Source organism: Musca domestica, unplaced genomic scaffold (assembly GCF_030504385.1).
Source record: "Musca domestica strain aabys unplaced genomic scaffold, Musca_domestica.polishedcontigs.V.1.1 1, whole genome shotgun sequence".
Taxonomy (NCBI): Eukaryota; Metazoa; Arthropoda; class Insecta; order Diptera; family Muscidae; genus Musca; species Musca domestica.
Window position 1 is genome coordinate 46,639,214 of NW_026712114.1, and position 12,324 is coordinate 46,651,537.

Here is a 12,324-nt window from a genome sequence, read left to right on the forward strand (position 1 = left end):
TTATTTTCGACTGGGGGAACTGGAAAAAACGCATATTAGAATTTGTTGAAATACAACAACAACGGCAGCCACAGCAATGACCCTACCTATCTATGTATAATATTCGCATGGAAATTTCCCCAAAGTGCAATTGGAGAGTGGATTAATATAAAACAAACAAAAAGATATGCGTAGCAATGTATATATTGCTGTTAACCAATACCTTTTATGAAAATAAATAACGGAAAAATGTGTGTGTGTGTATGTATGTGTGTTTCCCTAAGTTTATTGACAACAAATAGTCAAATTGGGAATAAATTAGAAAAAATTGCGGTTTAGTTAAATAGGTCAATTTACAAAGTATACAATTTTCCGAAACATAACAAATATTAACAGATGATATATTTAAATTGGCTAGATCATTTTCGTGATATTTTTTCGTTAATTTAAATTAGCATTTTTGAATGTATATAATTAGCTATAATTGGTTACAAGACAAAACAAACATATTATTTATAGAAAATATGTAGAATTTCTGTCGTGCCTTTACATTTTAAAGAAGGTTATTAGAAACCATACTTTAATATCAAAAATAAGTAAGTAATTTCTTAAACCAATGATTCTTGAAGTAATCAAAAGCTATTTACAAACATATTTTTAAAATGTTGCAAAATATGGATTAATATTGGGATTCATTTGTATATAGAATCATATAACATTTGATATTTTCCCCGAAATGTTATGTGAAACGTTAACTCATATTAAACACAAAAATAACACTTAAAAAACATAATGATATACAGGGTGAGACGAAAAAACTGCAACAAACTTCAGACTGCTGTCATTCCTAATCACAGTGACTTGATCGAAACCTGCGTCGCATTGGCCGAAAAATGGTTCGTGAGCAAAACATATCGCAATATTCCATTCTGCAAATATTGAAAAATGAGCTCGGGGTAAAGCCATTGAAATTGCAAAAAGTGCACCGCAACGGAAAGAAAATAGACTCAAAAGAGCTAAAGAGTTGCTTCGCTTGGCCGAAAGTGGTAAACTGCCGAATTTGGTTTTCTCCGATGAGAAAACATTCGTTTTCTAGCAGTTTATAAACAAACAAAATAATCGTGTTTACTTGTCAAAGAGGTCAGCTGAAGATGTGCACCTTCGGTTGGCCACCATAACTCAAGCGCCAGCCATGATGTTGGTGTGGGCCGCCTTAACAGCCGATGATCGCTCTCCGCTCGTATTAATCGATAGTGGCATTAGAATAAATGCCGAATATATTCTGGTGGTTGTATTAAAGCCTTGGGCACGCAAACATTTTGGCCGCAGATCTTGGACATTCCAACAGGACTCAGCACCAACGCACTCAGCAAGCGCCACAAAAGAATAGTTACAAAATGAGATTCTCCGCAGCATTTCCAGCGCACAATAGCCACCAAAATCTCCGGATACCGATCCGTTGGACTATTGTATCTGGAGTATTTTTGAAAGCAACGTTGGCACTAAAAAATTGCAAAGTATTGATCACCTCAAGCGAGCGCTTCGCTGGGAATGGACCAAAATACCGCAGAGCAACATTCGGGCAGCGTGTGACGGTTTCATTTGCCGTTTGAAGGCCATAATCCGTGACAAAGGTGACCAATTCGAACAAATCTAAACTTATTCTAAAATTTGATGCTGTTTCCGAGTTTTATGCTTTCATTCAATAAAATTTAAAAAAAATGTAAAAATTATGGCGTTTGACTTTGTTGCAAACGCATAGCTATATCGGAAAAGATATCGATCTAATATGGCATACTAATTTTCAGGCCTTATTTGGTCGTATGTGCAAAACTCCATACTATTTGGGCTGATATTACACATTTTGTACACAATCGGACTAAGATAAATATGGAAGTTATATCTAAATTTGAACCGAATATCTCCAATAGGGTTCGTCCTTGGGTCATACAAATTATTTGTGCAAATTTTCTTCTGGTTTGGGCAATAAATGCAACCTGTACTTTCTTTACAAAAATACATGGACAGACGGACGGACATACAAAAATCGAATTAGAATGTCATTCTATGCAGATCATCAAAAGAAACCATGGTTCTATCTCGTTTCCTTTTGCCTGCAACAAACAAATGCACAAAGACGTAATACCCTGATCACCTTGTGGTGTGGGGTATAAAAACGAAGCAGAACAATGATCATTGAAAACGTTTTCCTCAATACTAACTATTTACAAATAATGTACACACTAATCTTAAGTAAAATTCATGATTTTAATCTAAAAATATTTGAGAACAGGTAAAAAAGGAGCGGCCTCAAAAAACTTTTAATACACTCCCAGTGAAATTCAATTGAAAAATGACACAATAACTGTAACAATTCCGAATTTTTCATATGGGGCTATACGAAAACGTGGACCAAACACCCAATTATCTGTTAGAAAGGGTGATATATGTAATCATCAAAATACCAAATATACGAAAGTATCGTTATATGGGGGCAATACGGAAGCCCTTAAAGCCAGTTATCTGCTATAGAAAATAACTTCTATTACGAACTCTACCAAGTTTGAGATACTGGTCAAAAAAGTACCTAAAATAATCAAAATACCACATATAGGGAGGTACCGTTATATGGGGGCTATACGAAGGATTGGATTTGTATAGGAAATTTTCTGTCTTAGGAGGTAATAGCCATTACGAACTCCAAATAACAAATTTGAAATTCCGGTGCAAAGTGTGATACAATTCATTAACATACCGCATATTTAGAGGTACAGTCATATGGGGACTATACCGACACTTGCAAATATATTTTAAACGTCATTTCCTGGGACTCAATCAAAAAATGTGCCTTTTTAAGGAAATAATCATGGCTATACGTGAATTGATTTAGCAAATCTTTTATTAGGAGTTGATACCATTTCCTTAGTGCCTAAAATAATATTTTGAAATTGTTGCATAACTTGTAATAGAAATTTAACCAAATATGAAGTTAAATCTAACGAAACTATGATAAGTTCAATGCATATTTCCACTCTACCTTTATGTACTATGTGCGGTTAATACCCTTCGGGATATTTTTTTTCTTGGAAATTCAATTGGAAATATTCACGAATTCTATAATTCCAAAAAATTGTCAGATATTTCTATTATTTTTGCTCTCTTCACCCTATCTGTTTTTCTGATACACTTGAATATTGAATAACACACTCATCGGTTCTTCTTTTTGTTTTTTTTTTTTTTTTTTTGCTCTGTCCCATTTGTTTACTTTTCATTTTAGACTGGCATGTCACGTTTGAACTATACACCCACAACGGATTTGGATTATGGTACAATATCATGTTGGGCCCGAAATTCCATTGGTGTACAAAAATCTCCATGTGTTTTTCAAGTGGTAGCAGCGGGTAAGTACAGATTCCATACATACGTATACGAAAACAAACAAACCATCAAACCAATAGACAAACATACGCATCATCATCATCAGCAGCAACTGTGTGTTTGTCATTCACATGAACTCCTGACGTGTGGATGAGAACAAGAGGACGTACGACGAACTATTCATTTAATTTACTTAACTGTCATTTGAGAGCAAAACTAAAACCGTTGACAACATAAAACTTTAGTAAATTTTTGTATGTTTTAATTTGTGTGTGTGTGTTTTTTTTTTTTCTCTCTCTTTTTCTCGGTTGCAAACATCAGGTCGTCCATTTCCATTACAAAACTGTTCGATAACCAACCAATCAGCAGATTCTATACAAGTGGATTGTATTGAGGGTTTTGATGGTGGTCTACCACAAAGTTTCATGTTGGAGTTGGTGGAATTAAACAATTTGCGTTTGGCACGAAACATAACATTGCAGGTAAGTTGGCTTTAAATAAAAATTCACCAAACAAAAAAGAAAACCTATCCAACCATTAAACCTAAAGTATTTTCATTGAATTTGCTAGCATTGCCAATATAAAATAAACTTCCAAAAAAAACTTCGAAAGCAACAATTATTTGAAATTGTTGATAATTATTTCTAGCACAAACATTGGTATGTGTGGTTTAAGATGTATGTGGTTGTGAGTGTGTGGTCTAAGGCTTCTTAAGAAAATTAAAGCTAGCCCTTGACCAGGAATTTCTTCATGGAATGTTTTCTCTTCATCTTCAATGGCAAAAAACTTTCGCATCATTAGTTCGTCCTTCTGCTTGCCGGTGGGCGTTATGAGGAATATCCTTTTTATTGAGTTGAGAAAAAAAATTATTGTGTTGTTGTTACTGTTGTTTTTGTACATGTGGTTGGTAGAAAAATATCAATTGCCGAAATTAAAAAAGTTTCTATGAAAGTTTTTTTCAGCTTTTTTTTTCTTTCTTTACCAATGCAATAACATGAAAACCAACATTAAAATACATACATACACACTCTCACATTTAGGTGAGAACAGATCCCATATTTATATGAGTAATTCATATAATGCCTGATTTTTTGTGGTATAATTTTTTTTGCCAAAGTTTAACATTTCAAGGCAAACCAAAAAGTTTTATTTTCAAGATATACATATGCATTTATCCAAAATGAAGTATTTGTTATTGTTGGTGTAATCAACTTCCAGTGGAATGAAACAGAAACAATGAAGTAAAATGATATCAAAATATTTACTGCTGGGCCGTGTATCTAACGTCGCACCTGACATAAGGATGGGTGATCAAAAAGCAAGGGGGAATTGAAATAAGAAAACGGTTATAAGGAATCAGTTCCACAGTTCTGTTGTACTGACAGTGTAACGTTCGTGACATGGGACAAATAAGTTTATTACAAATAAATATTTGAAACCAGTAAAGAAAATCTTCAAGTCGGGCGGGGCCGACTTTATGATACCCTACACCACTTTGCTAATTAAGTAGAGCTTCACATAACAATTAAAAGTTTTTATGGCAGAATTCAATCATACACGCTATGATTATAATTATAATTTAAAGTTCAAAGGACTAAATATGCCGAAGCATTTGTATCTTTTAAATTCGGCATTGTATTGCCCATTTGGTGCACAATTAATTTGAAATCGGATAAAGATATATATATATGGGAGCTATATCCAAATCTGAACCGATCTCGATAAAATTTGGCAAAGATATTTCTGAGCTGTATTTGATATATTTCCCAGAATATCGTTGTTACGGAGTGCATATTACGGCTGTGGGTAACAAATATAACAAATCGGATGAATTATATATATGGAAGCTATAGCTATATCTGAACCGATCTTCAATGACATACTAGCTTCTAGACTCAATTCGGTCGTAAGTGCCAAATTCCATCCCATTTGGACAAGTATTAGACGTTTGGTGCACAATAAAAGGTAAATCGGACGAAGTTATATATGGGAGCTATATCCAAATCTGAACCGATCTCGATAAAATTTAGCAAATGTATTTCTGAGCTGTATTTGATATATTTCCCCAAATATTGTTGTTGCATAGTGCATATTACGGCGGCGGTGGACAAAAATAACAAATCGGATGAACAATATATATGGGAGCTATAGCTATATCTGAACCGATTTCGATCAAATTTGGCATACATATTTTCAGGCCTAATTTGGGTGTATATGCAAAATTCCATACAATTCGGGCTGATATTACACGTTTGGTGCACAATAAAAGGCAAATCGGACGAAGATATATATGGGAGCTATATCTAAATTTTGACCGATTATTTCCAATTTCAATAGGGTTCGTCATTGGGCCAAACAAAAGACCTTTGCAAAATTTCATCTGGATCGGTCAGTAAATGCGACCTGTACTTTGTTTACAAAAATACATGGACAGACGGACGGACGGACATGCATAAATCGACTCAGAATGTGATTCTATGCAGATCATCAAAAGGAACTATGGGTCTATCTCGTTTCCTTCTGCCTGTTACAAACAAATGCACAAAGACATAATACCCTGACCATCTTGTGGTGTGGGGTATAAAAATGTGAGTAGCAGACTAGAAGCATTCTTAGAAATAGAAAATATTTAGGAAGATTTTGTTTAAGGCACACCTCAACCAGAGATAATTTTTATAAGTCCTCTGCAGGCAGGAGACCGTTGAAAAACTACTTATACCCTACAACACTATGTATTGGAGTTTGACTGGGCCAAAAATTATGTAACATCTCCAAATTTTGGTCGCAATTATAGCCCAATCCTCACGGAATTTTGCATGGAGTTTAGGGTCAGATTAGAAGCCTATTTTTTTGGAAATGATCGCGAAATATTTAAAGGAAGAAATATACAGAAAACACAATTTTTGCCTGATTTTGTAGATGCTCTACAGGTCGCAACTATGGATCAATCAACGCGTAGGACAGAAGCCTACCAATTTGTATGATCATCGAAAAATTTTTATAGGGTGAATTTGTGTGGAGCTGATAGCCAAAATATTGGATATATAGCGCAATATGTGCAATCTATATATTAAAGAAAGAACGGCTGTAATAAAAAATAATATAATAAATATAACTCCTATGAGAGTTGTCAATAGATACATGGCCCTTAAAAGGTATCCAACAAGTAGAAGAAGGAAGAATCTAGGCAGGGTTCTCTTAACAGATTTCCCATAGATATGATGCAATTAAAACAAATTTGTATCACAGGTAATTCTGTCCTTAGAGGGATATTTCATATTTAAAAACCCCTTGAAATAACACTATAAGAAGACTTCTATAGGTAAAGTATATTAGAGATGTTTTATATTCATAGTGAACTATTGAGAAGAGAAATAGTTTTCTTCAGAAATAGACCACTGATAAGTCTTCTTTTTCGTGGACGAAAGCCTTTGTTGGGGTTTCTGTACATGACAATCCCTTTAAGTGATTCTAAGAGGAGTCTGTAATAAAATTAAGGCTTTTTAAAGGATTTCTGCAAACATAACGCCTATGAGCGTTGTCTACAAATAAATGACCTGAGGTGAAGATTAAGGAGGTTTTAAAGGATTCCTGCAGATAGATGTGAAAAGTTTCTTATAAATAGCATACCTTTAAAAGCTTTTTTGTTTTATAGTGTTTTGTAAAATCATCTAAAGATAGAAGTGCTTCGAGGAATATTTTATGGATGAAAATCCTTGGAAATGTATATTTTTTTATTGAAGACGAACCTCTTTCAAAGGCCTTCTGCATAAAAGACTTTTGAAATTAGGAAAACCTTAGACAGATTTTCTATTGACATAAGGTCTACGAGAGGTCTTCTACAGGTGACGTATTTTAGAGATGTCTTATCTTATTATCTTATCTTATTCAATAGACGCTTGAGAAGTTTTTTAAAATATAAATTTTTTGACCTTTGTCTTTCGAGAGATAAAATCGATTTAAAATACCGAGTTTCAAAAAATGAAATCTGACTAGAATTATCAAACACCGAATATCTGCATTTCCATTTATATGGGGCTACACCAAACCGTGAATATATTGGGTTAAAAATATTGGAAAACAAGCGCCTATATTGGAACTTTTCTGCCAGAGGAAAAAGTGGTCATTAGGAAGGACAAACCACTGTATATCGGGAGGTACCTCTATGAGGGTTATACGAAAACGTAGATTTGTATAGACCACTATCTGCCTGACAGCTAAATCTTCGCTAATAATTTTAAATGTTAAATTTGAAACAATTCCATTGGATGATATGGCTACCATCATCAAAATAACAAATATCCTTATCACACGTAGCATTTGTATGATATTAATTGTTCCAATCTAAGTCGATCTCTTCGAAAGTTAGAGCGAGAGGCAGTCATTTTTAAACCGTTTAAGAAATGTACACAGATTGTTGGGTCCTGACGTACAATTTCCATGGGCTACAAAAGGAATGACAATCTTAATGTACTGTGTACTTGGGGGTATACGAAATATTTCAAGATATCTGTATATAGAATGCCAACTTTTAAAATTTATTTTAAAAAGTAAACCTAGAACTAGAATTATTATACCCTACAACACTATGTGTTGACAGTATTATAAGTGTGATTGGGCCAAAAATTGTGTAACACCTCGAAATATTGGTTTCCAAAATAGGAAAGTATATATGAATCTTCCTATCTCGCCGAGTTGAGTCGATCTAGCTATGTATGTCCTTTCGTCCGTCTGTCCTTCTGTCCATGTTAATTTGTAATCACTCTACAGGTCGCAATTATGGCCCGATCTTCACGAAATTTATTTTATTATTTTATTTATTTGAGTATTTTTAAGCATACTCTTCGAAATGGCTATGAAAAATTCAAAGGTTTTTCAACGGATTTTTTTATTTCTAAACTATTGCCATGAATATCTCCAACTAGATTTTTTCCGTGGAATTTTATTTTTACCAACGAAATATGTACCAATATAACGAACTCAATTAAAAACTAAAAAGTTGCCTTTGATATTCCCTCCCTTAACTTTAGATTTATTCCCATCGTCATCATTCCCTCCCCTTACTTTAGATTTATTCCCATAATCTAATGAGTACATTATTTAATATTTTCTCATGTTTCCATCCATTCAGCTAAATTAAATATTAAATATACCACAAAGGGGAGTTCAATAACTGCAAAGTAATTACTTAGTTTGATTCTGATTTATTAACAATGTGCGCGTGTATGTGTGTGTTACCATTAGCAAATCTCAGAACAGTCAAGTCTAGTCTACAAAATTGACACATCTCACATGTAGCGTTCCGTGAATGATGAATCTAAGGACATCCTCAGAATATCCCGTAAATCTGACATGTAGACTTACAGGAAAAATCAACACATGATAAGTTTTCCCTGTTTGTGCTCACTTGCACACACACACACACTCTCTCTAACAGCAAATTACATATTTATCTATTGTGACAAATTTACATAGATTTTAGAAGTGCATACAAAGCTATAAAGTATGGAGTTGCCAAAGCTGTTTTCTTCTTAAATTTTAATTAAATAGTCCCCAGTATATATTGTTTCGAAATTTATAAGAGAAAATTGAACATGAAATTATTTTTGTAATATCTTAATATTTTTTTTCAAACTTATTAATAGGTTTTAAATATCTCCAATTTACCCAACTATGATCCAATTTGGCAACTCTATTGTCAGTAGAGGGCATGAGTTTGCCATGATATATGGAGTATAACATCAGTTATAAACCTACACGTAGTCTAGAAATATGTGCGAGGAAGACAAATGAATAATGTTATATTATATTCACCGAACTTCTATGTGTGTGTGTGTGTGTGCATAACTTACTCACACACATCAACTTATAGCTGCTTCTCTTTATCTGCATATACGTGAAATGTTACAATGTCAACAAAGTTACGAAACTTTTCCTGTTCAACAGGAATCCAGTAACATATGAAACGAAAGAAAAAAAAACTGAACAGAACACGAACAAAAACCTTTCTCAAGACAAGACAAGGCACTCATCTCCAATTTAAAATAATAACTTGAGCTATCTACCCTGAAGAAATTGACTTTAAACTTTATGTCCTGGAAATGATGTAGTCATTGTTTTTAGGTTTCGTTTCCTTCATTTCTCTTGTTATTGTTGTTGTTGTTGCTGTTCTTGTTTTTCTCCCACTTTCTTCTAAAAGGGTCTATTTCCAAACAACAAACATAAAAAATTGCAAAGTATAGAAAAGAGATTGTTGCAGTAATAATGGAAAGGAAAAGGAAGCAGCAAGACTGGGTAGCTGGGTGAAAGCAAAGTTTTATTGTTTATAATTTCTTTTAAACTGCCTGGAAAAAATGACTGTAACAAAGTTTCATTTCTTTTACTTCGTTGGGTGTTCTTCGTTTACTTTTTTTTTTGTTCTCATGCCTTACAACAAAATGAAATTAGAGAAACGTGCCTCTATTAGTCATGTCTTGCGAAAAAAGTGTCCCCTTTCTTCCTTTGACATAGGTTGTTGAGCTGTGTTTTTTGCGCCCTTTGTTGGAAGCCATAAAATATAAATAAATAAATTTTCTAGCTTAAGAAGACGAAGCAAAAACTTTATTATTGAATTTTTAACTGTGTTTTGTGTCTCTTTTTATTTGCTTTCAGCACACAACAAGTCCAGTTACATTTTTTATTGATAACTTGGATCCCTTGGCCACATATCGTATGATCATCTTTGCTGTCAACGCCAAAGGACGTTCAGAGCCAATTATAATTGATGATATTAATTTTAAGGGTGTTGCTAAATATACAGGTAAGTATCTTTGGGTTGTAAAATAAAAATATTGCAAATAATGCTTATTACAAAGAAACATAATTTCCGGGAGAAGCAAAAGGCCAACGTTTAATTAATATTGAATATAGTAGTTTTTAAATAACTCTTTATATCTAATATATAACTTTTTGGAGGCGGATAACTAAAATATGTAAAAAGAAATTTCACAATGTATTTAAAAGATTTTAGATAATCGCGCCAAGAAAATGTTTTTAATTAGACACCAGTAAGCGAAGGACAAAATTTGATCCACAAGAAGATATGTGATCTTCTGCACAAAATTGTATCATTATCAGTTGTATGTTATTTTTGGAATGGGTCGAAAAAGTCTTAAAAATGAATTCGGATGGAGCATGTATAGTGAAGCTATGGTCACTTTCTGCTGATTGGAGCCAATCTTATCATATTTTATTTTAATCTTAATCTAGATTCACTTTAATTGGAAAAAACGTAGAGTGAAGTATGGAGGGTGAAATGAAAATCTGCAACCAATTTCAGACTGCTGTCATTTCTAAGCCACTCGTCCGACAGCTGATAACATTATTCCAGTGACAGCTCATTATATTGTTTACAAGCGTATAAAAGCATTTTGGTGAAAAATTTCCAGAAAAAATGTTATTAGTGATGGAATTCAAACGTTATAGTGAGATTTATTTATATTGGGCTGGAAAACCACAAGTGGCTATCGTTAGAGCACTCCAGCATTTCAATGTGAATAAATATTTTGTGTCACGTACCATCGCTCGTTACCGTGATACTGGTAGCGTAGCTCGACGTCAAGGAAGTGAAAGGAAGAAAACAGCAACATCAGCAGAATAGGTTCGAAAAGTAATGAAGCGATTTGATCGAAACCCGCGTCGCAGTGGCCTGAACATATCACAATATTCCATTTGGCAAATATTGAAAAATGAGCTCGAGGTAATGCCATTGACATTCCATGGTTACAAAATGAGGTTCCTCGCTTCATTTCCAGCACACAATGGACGCGAAAATCTTCGGATACCAATCCGGTTGGCACTAAAAATGGTTGGCACCTCAAGCAAGGGCTTCGCCGGGAATGGCCAAAATACCGCAAAGCAAAATTTGAGAAGCATGTGACGATTTCTTTGGCAGTTTGAAGGCTATAATTCGTGCCAAAGGCGACCAATTCAATGTAATCTTATTCTAAAATTTGATGCAATTTCCGATATTTTTTGCTTTCATTCAATACAATTTAAAAAAAAAAAAATTAAAAATTATGGCATTTGACTTTGTTGCATTCTTTTATCTCACTTTGTAAATGGGAGCTATAGCTATATATGAACCGATTTTCTTTCCAAATTTCCAAATTTTATTTACTTGCTTCTAGACTGAATTCTGTGGGATGTACCAAAATACAGGTCATTTGGACTTATATTAGCCATTTGGTGCACAATTAACCCGAATTCGGTTGAAGATATATGGGAGCTATATCTAAACCTGATCCGATTATGATTAAATTCAATAAGGTTCGTCCCTGGGTCAAACAAATATTGTTTGGAAAATTTCATCTCAATCAGTTAATAGATGCGACCTGCATTTTGTTCACAAAAATACATGGGTGGACAGATGGACTGAAATGCATAATTCGACTCAATAGTGATTCTATGAAGATCCTCAAAAGTAATTATGGGTCAATCTCACTTCCTTCTCCATGTTAAAAATGCACAAAGACATAATACACTTACCACTATGTGGTGTAGGGTGTAAATATGCTAAAATATAAAAATTTTTTGATATCGTGGTATACCCTTAAATGATTCTACATGGAAACAAAGGACTGTATCAAATCTGAAATTATCGTAAATTTGGCAAAATATTTGAGGCCCTTTGTGTATAGTTAAGGCTATATACAATGGGCCCTAAAAAAGGTTGGCCTGGGAATCCAATACCCTTTTAGGATTTTGATCTACTAACCGAATACTTTCCTCTTAGAATTTCCCAACCCCTAGATTGGCTCTTGTACAATGTCATTATTTACTATTCCGCACAACGGTTCCTGCAATTCAAGTATCTTTCGTTCTATCCTTTTGTAAAGCCCGCATATTACAGTGTATCTTTATATTCGATATTTCAATGATAGCAGTCTCATTCGACGGATTATTATCAGGTGATAGAAGTAGATCAAC

General features: G+C 33.8%; 1 protein-coding gene across 1 annotated transcript in view; it reads left to right on the forward strand.

The window, feature by feature from the left end:
* The window catches only part of LOC101898483 (uncharacterized), a 362,514-nt gene that overhangs the window by 322,008 nt on the left and 28,182 nt on the right, over window positions 1-12,324 (forward strand). The window contains exons 13-15 of the mRNA XM_059123548.1: window positions 3,257-3,380; window positions 3,679-3,839; window positions 10,009-10,156. Coding sequence (XP_058979531.1) covers window positions 3,257-3,380; window positions 3,679-3,839; window positions 10,009-10,156 — 433 coding nt within the window. The remainder of the gene's footprint in view (window positions 1-3,256; window positions 3,381-3,678; window positions 3,840-10,008; window positions 10,157-12,324) is intronic.